General features: G+C 34.0%; 2 protein-coding genes across 2 annotated transcripts in view; both read left to right on the top strand.

Annotated features, from left to right (window-relative positions):
- The window catches only part of LOC138702979 (LON peptidase N-terminal domain and RING finger protein 3), a 150,976-nt gene extending 145,708 nt beyond the window's left edge, over positions 1-5,268 (top strand). The window contains exon 9 of the mRNA XM_069830428.1: positions 37-5,268. Within this exon, the coding sequence (XP_069686529.1) occupies positions 37-327 (291 nt within the window). The 3' untranslated portion in view covers positions 328-5,268. The remainder of the gene's footprint in view (positions 1-36) is intronic.
- A 1,328-nt stretch (positions 5,269-6,596) lies between these two features.
- On the top strand, positions 6,597-21,716 carry LOC138702980 (uncharacterized). The gene is made up of 5 exons (XM_069830429.1): positions 6,597-9,616; positions 14,598-14,718; positions 16,019-16,170; positions 20,850-20,999; positions 21,093-21,716. Exons 1-5 carry the CDS (start codon positions 9,518-9,520, stop codon positions 21,609-21,611), a joined length of 1,041 nt encoding a protein of 346 aa, XP_069686530.1. The 5' UTR covers positions 6,597-9,517; the 3' UTR covers positions 21,612-21,716.
- The last annotated feature ends 5 nt before the right edge of the window (positions 21,717-21,721 follow it).

Genomic DNA, 21,721 nt, shown 5'->3' with positions numbered 1-21,721 from the left:
ATTTTTGATGTTAATCCGTATTTCCTTCAAACACAGGTCGAGATATTGGCAACAACAAGTCTGGAGAAGCGACTACGGGCTATCGATAAGACTCTGGATCGTATCCAAGCAGCAGCCTTAGCAAAGCAGGAGGCTGTGGAAATCGTAAGACCTATACGGACGGAAGATTCCTCAAGAAGAGAAGAAAGAACTGTAGAGTTGCTGAACCAGCAAGCAAGAGACAGGCAACATCTTGCAACAGCCAGCCGGCAGCTGCCACCCCACATGTTCAATGCTCGCTTCTTGGGGGACAACAGAGAGAGAGTGGGCGTTGTAGAGCCCTCCTGACTAGCACGGGTAGGCAGGCGGACCTCGAGAAAGAAACGGAGAGGCAGAGGATCCTGGGGGAAAGTTAAACGGAGGATGATGAAGCCCTCACAAGTTAGCTAGTGAGGCTTCGTGGATAGAAGTCAGAGATACTGATAGGAAAGAGTTAAGTTGCTAAAAGTACTGAGGCAGCGTAAGTTATCTATCACATAAAATTAGACAAATATTTATTCACAAGATCTACAGGTGCTATGGTGATTCACTTTTCAATTTATGGAAAATCTAAACTTTAGAAAATTACAGTATTAAAACTGAAGTTGCAGCTTTTCTGGATTTTCTAGAGTAAATTTAATCTTGTTATTTTGTATTCTTACATACAGTGAAATCTCTCCTTACGGACACTCCCAAGATACGGACACTCCTCATATACAGACAGATTTTTATGTCCCAACTGAAATAATATAGAAATAATGATAAATTTAACTCTCGTTTACGGACACTCTCAGACACGGACACGGACAGCTGTTTCACAGTCCTAAAGCTTGCTTTACCTCCTGACTGCGGACAGAACTTGGATTTCAAGACCTAATGTGTTACAAAAATGGAAAATTTAGTACAGAAATTCCTTAACATGAAAGAAGACAGTAAGAATCTCGTAGGCTACCACTAGCCCAGCTGGCTACCCCTTCTTAGCTGGAAGCGGGTGAATAAACAAAGTCATAAAATTTAACCTGTCTGATGGGTCCAGGTTTCCGCGATTGTGAGATTGTATTCGACACATGATAGGGTTAGTAGGATTATTCTCTTCACTTCAATCAGTTGTTCTGTTTCGAGAGACATGGTACCTGAACGTAAAGGTTAAGTTGAAAACTGTAAACTACAGTACTGCATAACTGTAGACCTAGAATAAAATTGTATGGCACAGTACTGTATTTTCCTTTTTCGGCCTTATCTAATGTAGTTCAAAGTTGAAAAAATTTACTGTAGTACAGTAGACTGTATTTAGAATTAAACTACAGTAATACATTTCATTTAAAGCGTGAAGGGATACATAATGCATATTATAAATTTACTGTTAGATTGGGGAGCCTGCCTCCCAATAAAGGACACCTCCCAGATGCAGACAGATTGTTACGTCCCTTTGATATCCGTAATTGAGAGGTTTCACTGTATATATTATGGGTTGTGCAATAAATACATTTCCCTGGTCTGTTAAAATCTGTTTTGAACATTCCTCTTACAGCAGCGATCTGGTCTCTATTGATTTCAATTTCGTATCACCATTGGAAGGTCAATTTCTCAATGGATGAAGCTGTTGTGTGTTATTTTCGTTAAGGCAAAAAGCACAGCTTTGTTGTGGACAAAAAAATTTATATACGGTAATGATGTGTTGCATACTTGAAATTTAACAAAACGTGATTGTATTGTGAAGTAAAATGTGTTGCTAGACCTGGGATGCGTATTTATTGAATTACCCTTTTAACTCGAGCTATCTTTGATGTTAATCATATACATTACAGTGTGAAATTTCAGGTTTTTTCAAATAATCTATCATTGTAACAATCATATAAATTAATATAATGCAACTTGCTCAGAAGAACAAGCAGTGGCTATCTGTGAGCCACTGCTATGATTCCAAGTGAGCAGAAGTGCATTTTATGTCCAGAATTAGTATACCTATAAGCCACTTGTATGTCAAACTCTTACCTCACGGGTAAAACAGAAGAAAGACGTAGTTCTCACAGTTCATCTAGATTCAGGACTGATGAAGTATCTAGCTCTTCTTCACACTGTTGTTCTGTATCGCTGAAGAGAATTTCAATCTTCAATTTCAGATGAACTTAGGAACTTCGCATCTTCTGAAGGTCAATGAAGTCTGTGATGGTCTTTAACGTCCACACACTATATATCTGCTGATGTGACTGCAGCATATTCCAATAACTTATAAAAGTGTTGTCCAGTAATTATTTTTTTGGTAATTGAAATGATCGGATTTCACTAACTACATCTTAACTCCTGTCTACTGTTAGACTCAGAATTCACTAATTGAAACATTTCTCATTCTCTTCTCCTATCTATGCTCTTTCACTTCTGGTTTCTTATTATACTTGTCATCGTCGTCACCTTCCATTTTCTTCATGTAACTTACTGTAACAACTTGTAAGTTGACAATCAACTTTAAGGGTCTTAACTTTTATCAGCAGTTCCCTTTGCCAATTCTTGCCTGATTGCTTCATGCTATAGAGAAAGAGAGAGAGAAAAATCTTATTAATTTCAAGAAAAAAGAGGACGTTAAAGTCCATTGTGGACTGTTAAAATACCAACAGATCCAGGTTTCTATTATACTCGTAAACATGACGGTTCAAAAGCATTTTAAAGTTTATTTCAACAGGAAAATATCACCAACATCTGATAATCTATACGAACTGCTCTGTTTTGTTGACTCAATAAGAACATAGATTTGTTTGTTTGTTTTTTTTTATTATTATTTCCTTAATTTAGTTCAATTGAACTTTGTCAACGAATATGACAGCATTAGGATAGGAAATTCAGAGAGTATTTATTGGCTTGAGTGCATTTTGAATAATAAAAATTGATGTGTTTTAACAAAAGCTACCTAAAACGTATTCAGACAAATATATCACGCCAGGAAACAGGGATATAGAGAAACAAAACCGTTACTGGTAGTAGAAAGAAAATGACAGCGTGCATAATCATTTTCTCGCGTGTTTATTAATTATTGTTTATAAAACTTAAAGAAATAATGCTGTAAATAATAATGTAAGAAGTGCAAAATAAAATTAGAATGCAGTCATATAAGGGTAAAGTAAAATAAAGGTTAATATCATAAAACCTCAATTTATTTATTGTTATGTAATGTAGTCTAATCTGTAATAAGTAAAAAAGAAAAAGTGTTCCTCATTAAACACACAATTTAGTCATTATATTGTATTCTTCCAATGACTGAGTAGACAAAAGACTGAGTATAAACATAACTCTGTGATTATTTTACAAGATGTACATTAGACAAGCACACCTCTTACTACTATTACTTTGTAAAGTGGAAATATTGTAGCAATGCTTGCAGTTAAAAATCTTTTCGTCTCTTAGAGTCCTTAAAACTTCTGAATAAAGTAGTGGTCTTGTAAACTTATATTGTAACAACTTAGCACAATGCGGGAAAAACTATTCTTCTTTGCATTCATGATAAATATACACAAAAAAGATCTTTGACGAAATTATGTCAAATGATTTTATATGTTTCACCAGAATGTTACGAAATCCCTGATAGATGCTGCTTGCTCCAAAATTATGATGATTATGTGTGTTTTAAGCAGGTTTAAATATTATGGGCTTTGCACTACCTAAGTATTGGTAGCCATCTGTGCCAACTGAAGAGCTGAGAATTGTTTCTCTTTATGTCCCTATTTCCTGATGTGGCTATCTGGCCATAGAATGTTTAAAATATACGGTAGGTTACAAGATCCATGGTTCACGCAAATTTTGGTCACATCAGTGTCCTAATGGCTTATTCATTAGATTATGCAACAATGTAAGGTTGAATAAATTACTGGCTGTAAACGAAACACACATTTTAAGTTTGTAATAATCTATAAGATTTCTGGTTATAAGAATACGTGAGGTGCAGGTAAATAATTTATTTGGCAGTCTTAATCAAACTAAAAGACAAAATAGATTATTACACCTTCTTAACAATCTATGTGTATTTACTGTAACAGGTTAACAAAAATAACTACTGGTCATACATATCAATAAGGAAGTAAAATAAATTAGCCTATGTTTATAGTCCCATCGCTCTAATTTCCGGCAGCCAATCGCGTTGCAGGTCGGCTACATTTAAACGTGTGCGTCTTGTGATTCGCTAATGAAGACGTTATTCGTTTCTTAAGGCTCGATAAATACTTAATATAATCGCCCGCCATTTTGGCTCTTTCGTTGGCGTTCGCAGAAAGCACACGAAGACATTATTTTCCTCTCAATTATTTGCTGAATTACAGTGCGTTTGATTTATTATCATAGGAGCTACGACATGATAATGTTTAACAGTGTGACAAATAGATTCCTCGTATGGTAGCTCGGCAACGAAAGAACAAAAATGGCGAACGATACTACCTACCTAGACTTTATAGAGCCTTCACTTCTTAAGACATAAGCAAAGAGGAGGAGTCACGCCGGGAATAACAGTTTGTAATAATCTATAAGATCTCTGGTTATAAGAATAAGTGAGGTGCAGGTAAATAATTTATTTGGCAGTCTTAATCAAACTAAAAGACAAAATAGATTATTACACCTTCTTAACAATCTATGTGTATTTCCTGTAACAGGTTAACAAAAATAACTACTGGTCATACATATCAATAAGGAAGTAAAATAAATTAGCCTATGTTTATAGTCACATCGCTCTAATTTCCGGCAGCCAATCGCGTTGCAGGTCGGCTACATTTAAACGTGTGCGTCTTGTGATTCGCTAATGAAGACGTTATTCGTTTCTTAAGGCTCGATAAATACTTAATATAATCGCCCGCCATTTTGGCTCTTTCGTTGGCGTTCGCAGAAAGCACACGAAAACGTTATTTTCCGCTCAATTATTTGCTGAATTACAGTGCGTTTGATTTATTATCATAGGAGCTACGGCATGATAATGTTTAACAGTGTGGCAAATAGATTCCTCATATGGTAGCTCGGCAACGAAAGAACAAAAATGGCGAACGATACTACCTACCTAGACTTTATAGAGCCTTCACTTCTTAAGACATAAGCAAAGAGGAGGAGTCACACCGGGAATAACAGCGTCGCGACTATAATAAATTTATCCAACAATTTAACATTTGTATTTTTCCAAACGCATTCAAGTCATGCCATAATGCTCTCTGTATATCCTATTCTAATGCAAGGTTATATTAATTCACAAATTTCTGTTACACTAAATTACAGAATTAATTTAAAAATCTGTTACTTGATTACGTGACTGTTGTTGCAGTCTGTTGTCCTCAGGTATTGCCAATTTGTTGCTTATCTCCAGTCAAGTGGTTGAACAGAGCAGTTCAAGTTATTTATATCTGCCTATAACAGTTTTATTTAATTTTTATTAGTTCTGCAAGTAATCCCAAGACTGATTAGATTTAGTTTTATTTAAAAATGGGAGACGAGAAGATTTAGATACTTGCATTTAATCTTGCAGGGATGAGGATGCTGCCTCATACTATCAGATCTCTATTTCCAGGCACCTCAGCTGACACAACCTCTCCGATACAAACCTTGTGCCAATCAGATTTTTTTTTAATCTCCTGTATTTAATTCACGATTTAGTGTGGAACAGAGAAAAAAAGTGAAACGTCATGAGAAATAAGTTCAATGTACCTCACAACTATAGCTCTGAGACCGGAAATGACTGAATTGACATAATTTCATCTTACGATGTTTGGTGACGTGTATACGTCCGTTGATGTGACGTATTAATGAATTTAAATACTTTTATAGCCACAATCATGCCATGGTATGAAAGAAAAATTTCACAATCTCGAGAGGAATTCGAACCTGCGACTTCCTGTACTCCGGTCAGGCGCTCTACCAACTGAGCTATCGAGTTCGTCTCACGCTAAAGGCTCGGAATCATCCTTTCATACTGGCGACTCTGTTATAGAGTACTGTCCATAGCGTCTGATCTAGTCAGCACTGCTTATGGTGGGAAGAAACATTACAAACGTAATTTCATCTTACGATGTTTGGTGACGTATATACGTCCGTTGATGTGACTATAAAAGTATTTAAATTCATGAATTGACATGTTTGTTCATGCTCCATGTGTCCCATCTGTTGCAGTTGGTAACTGTTGAATAGGTTGTCAGTGAGAGAAGAGTTATCATGTTTCCTGTTTTTGAGTGGTTTACGAAACTCTGTGGGATTTGATGCAGTGTTACACTTCCACAAAGTTTTCCATTGCTGTGTAAAATTAAGAGCTTTGATTTGCATTGTAAGCAAATCAGTAACTATTAGTATTTATTTTTATTATTATTATTATTTTATTTAAGTAAGTGATAGATGTTTTTATATTATATAATGTATTGAACAGTGTACCTTTTCATTTTGTAAGAAACAGGCATGTCCAAAAATATATTCTTGATGAAAGAGATAAATAGAATGTATTTATTTATTCCTATATACTGATGAAAACATGAAGACATAACAATTAATTTAATATAATAAAATTTATTTTAGTTAATACTTCGAGATTGAAAGACCTGCATTTCTAGTTGGATGTTAATTTTTTATTCTAGCAACTTAGAAAGTTAGATATGTACTTCGATTTTAATTAGTCATCTGAAGTTTTGTCTTTTTGTTCTCTATCTCTGTCTTTCTCACTCCCTCAGATACAATATTCTAAGTTTATATTAATGAAAAGCTATTATTTCAAGCATACTTTTACAAACTAAAATGCCTGACGAATAATTTCCTTCTTTCTAATATCAAAATAATTAAAAATTTAAATTTAATTAACCTTCTTGAGTTGAATCACACACAAGAATGATACACTTAGAAATTATGCTTTATATTTAGGTTCGAAATATTAATCTCTTTATTTAATGTTACTACTTTTTTCTGTTCGTCTTTTCGCAAGTTTGTATATGTTACCAACAAATTTATTTTGTCTGTTTGTTTTATAATGGAATTAAGATTACAATTTTTTATATACATTACTTGGATACCTTTAACATAAAATTAAAATTTAAAAAAATCCAGGATTTGACGATCTACTCATCAAAAATCAAAATACAACTTGATTTAGAATTATTTACAATTAAATAGACATCCTCAAGAGACTTAACACAGAGACTCTCAAAATATGAAATCATCATTCATCACTGATACGTCATTATCCCCAAATACTAAATGTGACGTAAATAGTATTCTGTCACACTTAGCAGTACTGGCAAAATAAAGCAGCGAAGTAACTGTAACATGGTATTTGTTACTTATTTTACCGAAACAATATCTACGCTCTTCCAAAATAAAAATATATTTTATGATCCTGAAGACATACACCTACTCTTATTCACAAAAAATGACAATGTAAGTAAAATGTATTTGTAAATTATTATTCAATAGTAGGGATATACAATGTCAAGATAGCATATTTTATCAGAATATTTATTTAGAGGGAATACTGGAATACCTACTAAATATAAAGAGTACCAGTATTATGTAAGAGGGAGAAGACTTTCAACGCTTGCTTTAAAATGTGGTAAGTTCTGCGAAATGCAAAGGAAAATCTAGTTTCTTTATGAAATTATTAACTCTTAGTATCGTAGTTTTAAAATTATAAGAAACACATCTTACTGTGTAATATGCTAATATAATACACAAATTTAATCAAATTCATGGTATTATGTACTACATCATTTTTGCCTCTCATAATATAGGCCTACCCTAATTTGACCAATATTAGATAATTTTACATAAAATGCGAAATTCAATGCTTAGTGTAGCTTCTCAGATTACCTGAAAAAGTTGCATTCTGCACTTAATCTGATTTACTTTATGTATACTAGTAGCATTTTGGACTTAATAGACAGCACATATATAAATACACATTTTAACGTTTTGACTTTTGTTTTATTCCCTTCTTTTAGGGTTTTATTATGTTTAATAATATTTCACATGATTTATAATTAATTGCACTGAATAGTGAGTAATGTGAATCTCAATATATCACATCTTCTAAACAAGTGAGGTTATGTGTCAGGATTTTAGTATTATGGGGTACAATAATAAATTCTTAACTACTCAAAGACACAGCAATGAGAGGAAAAATGGTATATAAATCAAAATTTATTGACTTTACATTGTATAGACATAGTTCAAAGTGTATTGTTTCCTTACTCCTCAATTAATTAAATTTAAACAAGTTGTTTACTTATGTAATGGAAGTATTAGTTGTTTATTAAACGTAAAAATGTGAAAGACCTACTTGAAAATTAATGAAAAGATTTTTCAGTATAGCAATGCTATGACATAACAAAGCATAAATTATAATAGGTATGTATTTTCTTAATTACATAATACACATCTTAATACAGAAAGAGGCAGCGAAAAGTTACAGCACTATGAGCATATTCCGAATCTCAGCGCTGAGCAATCTGATGGCATCACGGTGTTCCGAATTTCACCGATGGCGTCTCTGATGCTCCACCGGGATCTATGAATTTTTCTTGGTACCAGTAATGCATTTAATAGAATACAATTAAATTTTTTGCCTGTAACTCTTCTGTAGGTGTTACCTTCGGACACAAAGGATTTAAAAGCATGAAATACGTTGAGTTTATGTAACACGAAATAGTAATGGAAAGGTTGATATGTGCAATTAATTGCTATAAATTCAGTCATTTATTAGTGCAGTTGTTATACTATCACAGTTTAATTAACATTGTGAAGTTTAAAAATTGTTCATTCAAATAACTTAACAAATCATAATTTTATAAGTGATAAAATTCATTTCACCTGCTGTCATTTATTGACACATATTATTCAATATTGAAACATATTATTGTACTATGTACTTTAACTTCAGGATACCTTCGATAAAGATTAAATTCTAGCTAAGTATTTATGCACAATGAAATGCATATGGTGGGTACCTTTTGTTTAATGAGTTATGAAATGTTATGTTGATTGGCTAAACTTCTCATTTAAAGAATATAATGATTGTTTAATATAGCACGGATATCAGTTAAGGATTCCAGTACAATTGAAAGGGAAGTTTATATGAATGTGCATATCATCCAAGTATTTGTGTGATCTGGTTAAACATATTATTTAAAGAATAATGTTGTATGAAAAGAAAATTATATTTATGAATGGTTGATCTTTCTTTGATGAATACATGAAATTAAATGCATTGTCATACCATCAGTATGATTATAGCTGAAATATTTATGTTATTAAATTTCAGTATAAAATAGAATAAAATACAATTTACATTTGGCTACTTTACAACTTATACAACCTTGTGCGTCATTTGACGAATTGTCATTTGTTTTCCTCATAAAAAACACGTACGCAAGAAAAAAAGAATCACGTTGTCAAGATCATTCATCTGTCTATAATAAATGAAAGCATAATTTGCTATGTGTAAAGAATAGAAACGAAAATATATTTTTAATAATTTGTATTTTAGTTTAAAATTTAAGAAATGGTGTCTTCAAAATATGACTGTGTGTTTCTTCAAAAATTCTGTGTGGCACCATCCCCTAGTAGAGACTTTTATGCTCTTCGAGTAACAGGAAATCAGGTATGTTTAAGTTCTATTATATTAGTACTCCAAAAACAGTTATCGGCAGCACAAGATAAATACGGGAATATTTATTTATTTGTAAACATGAATGACAAGATTAACATACCAATAATAAAGAATATAAAAAAATATTACCAACAGTCAAAATAAGAAGTCTTTTATTAAACCAAAGTTTTATTACTCCTGTACTTGGTTCATATTCTTTCCCATAAATAAATCCAGTATTTAAATTATTAATAACACTCTTTAATATGCCACCTAATTCCTATAACATAATACCACAGTGTAGTATATGTATACAGTCACGAAGCTCAATACGTAGTAAATATGCATCCATAGATAGTTGCTAACCACTAGGATCACTAATATCGCCTCATTACAGATAATGCGAAATAGTACCTACCAGCACAGTCTATTGTTCCTAGCACCCTCACAACTTAAGCTTCATGACTGCATATACTAGACTGTGATAATACTGTACATGGGATTTGAACCTACGACGATGGGTCAACACTAAAGATGTGCACCTTGGCTATTGTTATACTATAACAATATAAACAATTCTTATACTGTCATAAATAGCAATAATAGTAATAGTGGTGGTGGTGGTGGAAATAATGGTAGTAATCATCATCATCATCATCATCATCATCATCATCATCAGCAGCAGCAGCAGCAGCAGCAGCAGCAGCAGTACCAACAACATGGGTTACTTCAAAAGCCTTTACCAGCCGTGAAGAAAATTAAGTAAGGTCAAATGGTGTAAATGTGACAGTGGGGCTACTGTGACACTATAATAAAACATTACTTTGGATTGAGTTAGAATATTATAATCAGCTTATATTTTCATCTACAACATTGCAGATTCTATTACATTCAAAGTTAATATGAAACAATGAATTTTGTGTTTTATCAGAATATTACTTTTAGATACTGGTACATTTTTCTGCCCAATACAATGGCACACTCCACACAAAACACTTCACTAGACTCCTTCTTGGTTCTTTTTCCAGTGGTCCGCAGAAGATGCTCCTTTTTCTATTACAAGCTTTCTTGCCATTGCCCATTGTTATTCTCCTTTTGACTTCCTGGCAGCAGATCATGGTACTACCACAGTCTACTACTGGGTGTTCAGTTCAAAATGTGTCTTGGCTCGCTGTATGCCGTCATGTGGCTAGTTGATGAGCCTAGAGAATTCAATCTTCCTACACTTCCGCAGCTCAGGTGTATAACCTAAGAGGCAGAGAAGATGGCTAGCAAGTACGGCATTCATTCTGAAGAGTACGTACCGATACGTATGATAATGCCGGTAGTGGCAGGAATGTGAACTGTGGAAATACGTACTGTCGGGATATGGGGAGAGGGTTAAGACGATTACTTACGTATTTGTTGACATTAACTTCGACGGTCAACATGGACACGGAGCATTTGATTTGTGTTGTGGAATGTTACCGTATGCAACCGATGATAACAAATACCCTGCGTACGACTTGCCGGCGCAAAACACAGTTCGAAAGAGGTTATGGTAGCACACAGACCGTACAGACCGCCATCTGTTGCTACGACGTTCAAGTTATACCGTACACATTCTCAAGTTCAGATTGAAGAACGCCTTAAATAACAGGCAACTTCTCTAACATATCAGCTGAAACTTGCTTCAAATCGGTGACCCAACAACAGTGACGTCATGACACACTTTGAAATGAACACCCAGTATATACAGTCACGAAGCTTGAGTTTTGAGGATGCTAGAAACAATAGACTGTGCCGGTATTATTTTGCATTGCCTGTAATGAAGCGATATTAGCGAACCTAGTGGTGAGCAACTATCTAATGTTTGATATTTACTACGTATTGAGCTTCGTGACTGTATATACTAGACTGTGGTACTACTTATAGTACGCCTCAAGTATTTGGAGTTATGTGGTAATATTATGAATCCATTTTTATTTTTATTTACTTATTCTTTACTCTCCAATAATGGAGTCCTATCCTGTCCTTTTTTATGAAATTCTTTTTCTTTTCTTGTTTTGCATTTCAAAGTTCTCTCAGTAATCTTTAGTTGGTTATTTAACGACACTGCATCAACTACTACGTTATATAGCGTTGATGGAATTGGTGATAGCGAGATGAGGCTGAGGATTTGCCACAGATTACCTGACATTCGCCTTATGGTTTGGGAAAACCTCGGAAAAATCCAACCAGGTAATCAGCCCAACCAGGAATCGAACCCACGCCCAAACGTAACTCTAGATCAGAAGATAAGCACTCTAACTACCTGAACTACGCCAGTGGCTCTCTTTCTCAGTAGTACCGCAAATTATCTGAAATATTATTTTTTTATTGAGCATAGCATTTTCTGTTTAGTTCACTAGGAATTAAAACTCATTAAAGTCACTGAATATTAGTTTAGAGACACGAGAAGAATATTCTAACACAGATTGCATGAGTGTAGTTGAAAGTTAACTACCATATTTACTCGTGTATTGGCTCCACCTTTTTTCAGATATGTTGGTGTTGTTTTCTAATGCCAGCCGTTTGACAATAAAGTCATTTGACCTCTTGCACTCCAATATTTTTCAAAGATATTATCATGGTCAGCCACTGAAGCACAGATTTTTAAGTGTTCCTAATCCGTTTCTTGGTTTGAGTTGCACAATGGGCAGTTAGGGGACCGATATATTCCAATTCTATGCAGGTGTTTGGCCAAACAATCATGACCTGTTGCCAATCTAAATGCAGCTACAGACAATTTTCGTGGTAAATCGGGAATTAATTGTGGATTTTGATGCAGAGAGTTCCATTTTTTCCCTTGAGATTGTGTTATCAAATTTTGTTTGTTAAAGTCTAAGTATGTAGATTTAATCAATCTTTTCACAGAGTAATACGTAGATTTAGTAACAGGTCTGTAAGTAGCAGTGCTGCCCTTCTTTGCTAGTACATCCGCATTCTCGTTTCCCAGGATTCCACAATGGGATGGTATCCATTGGAATACAATTCTTTTATTGAGTGATATTAATTGAGAGAGCATTTTAGTTATTTCTTCTGTCTGAGATCAAGGTGTGTGTTTAGAGACTACACTCAGGGACAAAAAAAACCGGACACTTCTATATTTGCTTGTATTTTGTTGCCAATTATTTCAAAATGAAACAAAACCCATTTAAACAAAATAATGTTCCATTTAGCACCTTATACGACAACATTTGAAAAAAAAATAAAAATCTCTGATGAGAAAATTTACAAAAATTACAAAGGGCGTATAACTATGGCATCGTTTGGTCTAACTGTTTTTTCATTTTATGGTGCCTTAAACATTAAAAACTCTTTTTAGTAACGGGTATTACCCCCTCTGGCTTGAATAACTGCATCCATACGTCTTGGCATGCTCTCAATTTGGTTAGCAATGTCTTCTTGAGCAATAAGTTCCCATTCTTCGCCAAGTGCTCGCCTCAACTCTTGTAACGATTCTGGTCTCGGTGTCTATTCTTAACACGCCGTCCAATCATGTCCCACACGTGTTCAATTCGGTTCATGTCTGGACTCCTTGCTGGCCATGGAAGAACATGGATTCCCACTTCTTGGAGATAATCTCCAACCGCATGGGCAATATGCGGCCATGCATTATCATGCATTAAAACAAAATTATCGCCTACAAATTGGCCAAATGGCACAACATGATCAGCCAAACATTCATTTATATACCTATCAGCTGTTAGTCTTCCATTTTCAACAAAAACCAACTCTGTACGAGCATCCGTACACACTACTGCCCAAACCATCACTCCACCACTTCCATACGGCACATTTTCGGAAATGCAACACTGTGAAAATCGTTCTCCCCTCCTTCTCCAAACTCTTTCACGTCCATCAGGTGAGCACAGATTGAAACGGGACTCATCGGTGAACAGAACACAGCTCCACTGTCCATTTCTCCAAACCCTGTGATTATTTGCAAAACGCAGTTGTTCAAATCGATGCATCCTGAGAAGTCTGAGACCAGTTGCAGGTCTACTTGATATCAGTCCACTTGCTTTCAATTTCCTTCTAACTGTTTTGGCCGAAATTGGGCGTCCATGCATGTTAACAAATTGTTGGGCTACACTAGTAGCTGGCAGGTTGCGCTCCCTAAGAACTCTCAACACCATATACCTGTCTTCATTTGGATTTGTAGCTCTTGGACGACCCGAACCTGGTCTTCTGGGATATTCTAGGGTCTCCCTATACCGTTTTATGGCATCATGGGTTGTGCTTCTAGCCATATTCATAACATTTGCAATGTAACGTACACTGCGTCCATCATCGTAAAGAGCTACAGCTCGAGCCACATCTTCAGGTCGCATCTTGTTTTAAGACAAATGTTACAACCCCACTTAAACTCACAAAATGTAAAAATAAAGAAATAACGAATGATAACGATAATGAAGCACAAAATGTTTGAGACAAAATTGTTATAGCTGAGACTCCGAAAGCAAAATTGGAATATTTGGTTGTAATGGCTTGTTTATAAAACAAAAAACAATCAACAATGTATACACGTGTCCATAACAACAGATGGCTATCATAATATTGTATGAGAATATAATATTTTGCAAAATACCAGCAAATATTAAAGTGTCCGGTTTTTTTTGTCCCTGAGTGTATTGATAAAATAGCTGCTTTGGAGTCTGACAATATAACTTAACTGCATTATTTTCAGATATTTATCTTCCATAACATAAGTGGCTATTACACAAAACATTGTACGAACATTGAACAAAAATAATTGTTACTTTAATATTCAGTACCAGTAAGCCACCAATAAATAAATTTTCTGTGCTCTGCAAGGCAAATCTCAAATATTTGGGGGAGAGAAAAATCTTTGAAATTTGAGTGGAGCTATTTTATGCACAGGACCAATACATGAGTAAATATGGTATTGTTCTATTTTTCTTTTTACATAGAAAATTAATACATGTAGGGCATATACATATAATTGCAGATCTCACTTTGCATCTGGCGAATATCACATGGTCGTCGACATCATCCGATAGAACAAAAAGAAACACTCCTTGAGTTTATTAACGACAGCTACATGCAAGACGAAGTGACCAGATTATTTGGTAAGTACAAGAAACTTATACCGGTGCCTCTACAAATAGAATTTGGATTAAACTTTTTTTTTTTGTATATGTTATGTTTTTACGGTAATAACTTTATAAATTATATGGAATGGAAATACTGTATGTAAAATATGTTGTAATACTGGTTCTTTTTTTTTTAAATTGGTACGATGCTTTATCAACTGCTACGGTTATCTAGTGTCTAAATAATATGAAGGTGATAATGCCAGTGAAATGAGTCCAGGGTCCAGCACCAAAAGTTACCCAGAATTTGCTCTTAATGGATTGAGGGAAAACCCCAGAAAAAATCTCAAACAGGTAACTTGTCCCAACCAGGATTTGAACTCGAGCCCGTTAGTTTCAGGCATATTAACCATTATTCCACAGTGGTGGACTGTTCTTATTATCTTTATCATAAACTACTTGAAGTATTTTGAGAGTTGCAGTTACTGTTTTGTCTAACTTTCGATAAAAGTGTAGCAATTGTGAATTATTTAGAAGTCTGGATTGGACATTTTTTTCTATTGCTGTTTAAAAATATATTTAAAGTTAAAATTTCATATAAGGAAGATAAGGACACAGAAGAACAGAATGAGGCCACCAATGTAGCTCAGTTGGCTAAGGTGCTTGCTTGCCGATCTGGAGTTGTGCTCAGGTGCAGGTTCAATTTCCGCTTGGTCTGATACCTGGTTGAGTTTTTCCGAGGTTTTACCCAGCTGTAAGGCAAATGTCAGGTAATCTATGGCGAATCCTCGGCCTTATCTCGCCAAATATCATCTTGCTATCACCAAACCCATAGATGCTATATAATCTCGTAGTTGATACAGCATAGTTAAATAACTAAGTAAAAAAAAAAAGAACAGAATGAACTTGTTGCAGGGCGGTCATGTTTAAATAATATATTTATATTAAGACAAGTGTTGGAGAGATGTTGAGAAAAATTACAAACAATAGCCTTGATTTTTTCTGATTTATTAAAGGCATATGACAGTGTACCAAGAATTTTATTATAGAACGCATTAAAACAAGTAGGCCTATGTATAAGTGATAAAGTTATAAATATTTTAAAATCAATATAGTCGCAAAATAGATAGGAAACATCGAAACTAGAAGTAAGATGAACTGCTGCATCAGTAGTTCACCACAGGCTAATTTCTTGTCGTCTATGAATATTAAATAGGTTGCATTACTTGCGTCTACTATGCATTCTGGGATACACTGTATACTAGCGATGCACGGCCACTATACTATATATAACTTAAAATTGATGTTGTTTTAATACAACTTAATTATTTTTCAGGACAAGAAATAGTCAGAAATGTGTTGGACATAGCATATGGCAAGGGTGAATACCTTCCTAACCTTCCTCTTAACATCCTACTGAAAATACTTAGCTATCTGGATCTAAAAGATGTAACTTGCTTCTCTCAAGTGTGCAAGAAATGTGAAGAGGTGGGGATCTATATGACAGGACTTTATTTTCTGTTTCTAATGCCTACTGCCTAAGTAGGTCTGAGCTGCATAACTGAATAGGTAAAATTTCAGTTTCTTAAAAAACTAAAGAAGTGAATAAAATAAAATTACGCTAATATGTTTTCTCGGGATATCAGCCGAGTTAAGATTTTGGAATGCTCCAAGCTTTCGACTGCTATCTCTGCAGCCATCTTCAGGGAAGTGATGTCCGAACAGAAAGTCGAAAGGTTCTGTTCGGACATCACTTCCCTGAAGATGGCTGCAGAGATAGCAGTCGAAAGCTTGGAGCATTCCAAAATCTTAACTCGGCTGATATCCCGAGAAAACATATTAGCGAACCAACGCCGAGAAAGCCTCAAATCATACAAAATAAAATTAATTAATTAAGTAAGTAAATAAATAGACAAATAAATACATAAATGAGTGAGTACGTGAGTAAGTGAATAAATGAATGAATAAACAAACAAATAAATAAATAGACAAATAAATAACTAAATAAATAAATGAGTACATGAGTAAGTGAATAAATGAATGAATATGAATGAATGAATGAATGAACAAATAAATAAATAAACAAATAAATAACTAAATAAATAAATGAGTATATGAGTAAGTGAATAAATGAATGAATGAATGAATGAATGAATGAATGAATGAATGAATGAATGAATGAATGAATGAATGAATGAATAACTAAATAAATAAATGAATAAACGAACAAATTAAAAGATAATAATTAGACAAATTAAATTAGAAATAAAATCGCCGAAATGAACAAGTAGAACAATGAGGTACAGTACCAGTACCAAATACTGTCTATTAAATTGGAAATTTTGAGACTTATTGGATCTAAATAAGTTGTATTTTGTTCAGTGGAATTTGAAATGTGGGAGTAAACTGAGATTTTTGAGATAAAAAAATTGACAGTAGCCTGCATTGCGGAGGCAGGCATGTGTTTGAACATACAATACGTTTTTAACTCAGGGGTTGAGAAATGAAACAACAGTTAAATTCAGTGACTGCATTGGTTTGTTGCCGAAGTTTCAAAGTCAGCATAATTTTGTTCAAACAAACAAACATAAACATATTAATTAGCAAATGAATATTTAAATACTTATATAGTCACAATCATGCCATGGTATGAAAGAAAAATTTCACAACCTCGAGCGGGATTCGAACCTGCGACTTCCTGTTCGAATCCCGCTCGAGGTTGTGAAATTTTTCTTTCATACCATGGCATGATTGTGACTATATAAGTATTTAAATATTCATTAATATGTCACATCAACGGACGTATATACGTCATCCAACATCGTAAGATGAAGTTTATTAATTAGCATTTTATTTTAACCCATTAATGCCCAGATAAAAAAAGGAATTCATAATCATATAATTTTATAATATTATAATTGTTACACCTTACTGAGTACAAATACACAAAAATTACAATTTTGTCTCTTCCGGTATAGTAGAAATGACCTGTATGATATAACATACGCTGGGCAGTTGCAGTGTCAGTTTCATACAAATACTTAATAGGCCCCTACGATGTAAGAACGGAATTTTGAACTAATATTTGAACAATATATCCATGCCTAATCACTTTGATTATTATTTTAGATACTTCAACAACATTTTTTTTTTCGGTTTTCTTAATTTTATATGATATTTTAGAAAACAAGTATCAGGATGAAGATCAACATTACATTTGACGCAACAAAATTTAGCACATTTCCCACAGTAAGCACATCTGCGCCGAGTGCTTTACCAGACAACTAGGTGATCAAGTCTATAATAACGTATTTCATTGAGAACTTGGTTTCTCCCTTTAGGTGTTACAATCTTAGAAATGCCCGTTAGTGGTGTTGCAAGCAATGACTTTACAATTTGTCTTGTGAATTCCAGCAAAGATATTGCCTTCTGATATTGTCTGTAAAGCATCCACAAGTTGACTACTGATCCGTTGATATAAAATCTGATAAGTGGCCAGTACCATTTCTTGGACCATAGTCGAAGTCGATAGAGCGCTCTCAATTTACCAAACATGTCCACACCACCCATACACGCATTATACATTTTTACAACTTTCGGTTGTTGAACAATGACTTTTCTCTTACCCTTAGTTCTCCACCGTGAGCATGAGCCTAAAGAAACTACATGTAGTGTTGCTGCATTTGTTGCTATAGTGACCTGAGCATTGTCATTCCATCGTCAGATTACTAGATGTGTCTTTGATGGCATGGCAAGTACCTCTTTGGAGGTGCCTTTTCAATTCTATCCGCTGTTATAATTCCAAAGCACGTGATATTTACTGTTGAACATTTTTACAATAACCCAAAGGAAGTGAAATAATTGTCTATAAACAGTTTACTGTCATCAGGTAGCAATCCAAAACAAAGCATCTATGTAATAGCATTTCCTAGAGTCACCCCTGGTCCTCGTTCGACTCTCCCTGTATACAGTTCGAACTTTGTAAGGTACCCTGCAGGCATCGTCAAGCACGAAGCTTATACCCAAATGTGATTGTTTTTCATCGTATGAATTCCTTGATACTATGATGACAAACATTGCTTCGTCAACTGAATATGAATTTGGAACAATGTCAACCATGTTCTGGAACATTTCATTTAGACGATTGAAGAGGGGCCTAAGTTTGCATATTTTATCATTCTTGTCAAATGTGTTATTGTGACTGAAACGAAGGAAATGATGAATTGTTTCAAATTTGTTTCCGGTGATATAGTTTGCAACTAGAATGTTATGGCTATCAGGACGAATCTCCCAGTGCATTCTTCGCGAAGGCAATTAGAGATATCCAGACAAAAGCAAAATGCCAAAGTATTGATACATGTCTTCAATTGATCCTATGATATATGGATAATCATTCATTACGGCATATTTTACAGTTTCTCGAATTGTGTGAGTAATAAACAACAGTAAGCTAAATGCCATCACTGTCTCGAGTAGCCTACGCACTCACCCTGCGCGGAAGGGATAATACGTCAGTATTGTATTCCGTAGTATACCCCTTTTACCTCTTTCCAGGGGTTGGAGTTAAAACTTCACTTTTGAACACTTCTACTCTAGGCTTATTGTTTGTAGGTTTTTTGCCGTCCATTTCACACATGCTCCAAGGAGAATTCATCTAACAGAATATACAGAAAATGATATTGTTACTGCTCAGCGTATGATATATCATACCATATTTAGAAACTGAAATTGCTATGCTTCTATACAAAGATACATGTACACCAAATGACCTGAATTATTCACGAATACCTAACAAGTAATATTAGTACTAGTTTCATAATTCATGATACAATTTATATTGAAAATAAGTACCTTTGTTCCAATCAAAGTTTTCTTTTCTTTAAGATCCAAACTCAAAACCTCATACCAACAAGAGAAACGATCACAGAGCATTCAACAATGCCTGAATCTTAAACCACATCCATGTACTGCGTACATGAAAAAAATTGTTAACTTGAAGTCAAAGGGAAATGAATGAAAAAATATTTCTCACTCCGTATTTTTAATCATACGCTGGGTATTAATGGGTTAACGTGAATATTTAAAAGAACTACATCTGCATTCCTACATAATGTGCTATATAATTAATTGAATGACAAAAATGTAAAAAAGATGTTGGTTGGAAAGATATCCAGATATGATTGCCTATAACCTTCCTGGATTCTGTTAGTCTGATGGCATGGGGGATTATATTTCCAAATCTTGGGATCCAATAATACATTCATTATGACAAATTGATAGGTGAGGATTATGACTAGAGTCGAATTTTGAGGTGGACGGGAAGTGGACGATAGATTTTCTCTAGTGTTTTCATTGTGAAATATATATATATATATATATATATATATATATATATATATATATAATTATGATGTAAAAGGTTCAGGACTTTTTTATAGGCTTTAATGTACTACACAAATCCCATGACTTCACTTTCCTTTCAAAGGAAATCTATCACCATTAAAAATCCAATGCTCTTGGTCCAGCTTGAACCACTGGCCAAACCTAAGGTCTAATGCCTAACATAGTAACTTCTCGACCATAAGAACGGCAAAATATAAAAAGAAGCTATATTTTCTGCTCTATAACATAGCCAGGTAATTATATTTAGGAAGGAATAATATTGCAGAAATTGATGTAGCTTGACTACATAGACATTCTGTTTTTGTTACAGAGAGTCAATAGGAATGACAAAATTGAATGATAGTCAATTGAACGGTTGCACTCGTATAAAATTATATGTTATTGAATGGATTACTTCAACTTAAATAGGAGCACAGGGGAAAAACTTGATAAGTCCAAAATTATCGATTTTCTCTTTTAGATGTCATGTAATAGCTCAGGTAATGTAGATTTGTTTAGTTTAAATGTAGAGCATAACACCCTTAATAGTCCAAAGAAATTTGAAGAATGATAATTCAAAGACAAATAATATAATATACCTTGAAACTTTTAATTTTCTCCCCTGTAAAAACAGTAAAACGTGACTTATCAGGTTCTTCCCTTGCACTCTTCATGTACCGGTATAACATTTTGATACAATCATTTCTTCTTTCTGTAATTTCGATGAGAAAATAATGCATAATATTAATTAAAATTATTTTTTACATGCTGCAATTTATTTCTAGGTTGCTAATAACAATGAGCTATGGGCACATTTGTACGCCAAATATAGCAAAAGGGTTGTAACGCGTGAAGAAACACAAAAGGCAAAATGTTATGGATGGAAAAAACTATTTAAATTGAGAAAAATGCACAAGACTTCAAAGAAACCTGAGGTTAGTGACATAATTTTGTATGTAGACAGAAACTGTATTGTTTCCGTAATGTATAAAATTATAAAGTCCTTGTTTGGTATTATTTTCTTGCAGAAATCTGTAATTTTATCTCCAGCTCTGGGCAAAGCATCTTTGAACAATGCATCTACTGTTTTCAAATCAACATTTGTGAATTCACATAATTGTAATGTGAAAGATATGAAAAGTCAAAATCCTTTTAAAAAAGAAGACAAATATAAGTGTCAAACTTCACTGCCACATTTTATATTATTTGACAACAAAATTAAGAAAAAGAATACTTCTGCACATGAAGAAAAACGATTAAATAATAATGCTCAACTACAAAAATGTGACAGAAGATTCTTTCAGCAGAACAGGCCTTCGTCTTGCAATGAGATTAGAACAAAAATAAGTGATATACAAAAGCAAGTGAAAACAAGAGAAAATAATTTGCAGGAAATAGCTTGTTGTATAAAGAAAGTCAAAGAACAAAGAACTAATACTACTACAACAAATTCTTCAAATAATGATAAACCCAGTAGATTAACATCTTCCAAAAGTGTAAACATAAAAATGTGTCGGTCTGAATTACTAGTGTACAGCAAAATATAAAATCTGATAAAGGAGGATAACAAAACTTTTCTAGCAAATCTATGTGTATAGTTTTAAATAAAAATTTTATACCTACCAATGTACAAGCAATTTCATTTCATTTATTGTAT

This window comes from Periplaneta americana, chromosome 7 (assembly GCF_040183065.1).
Source record: "Periplaneta americana isolate PAMFEO1 chromosome 7, P.americana_PAMFEO1_priV1, whole genome shotgun sequence".
Taxonomy (NCBI): Eukaryota; Metazoa; Arthropoda; class Insecta; order Blattodea; family Blattidae; genus Periplaneta; species Periplaneta americana.
The sequence above is the reverse complement of the archived record's forward strand: the minus strand, read 5'-3'. Positions and strand labels throughout refer to the sequence as shown.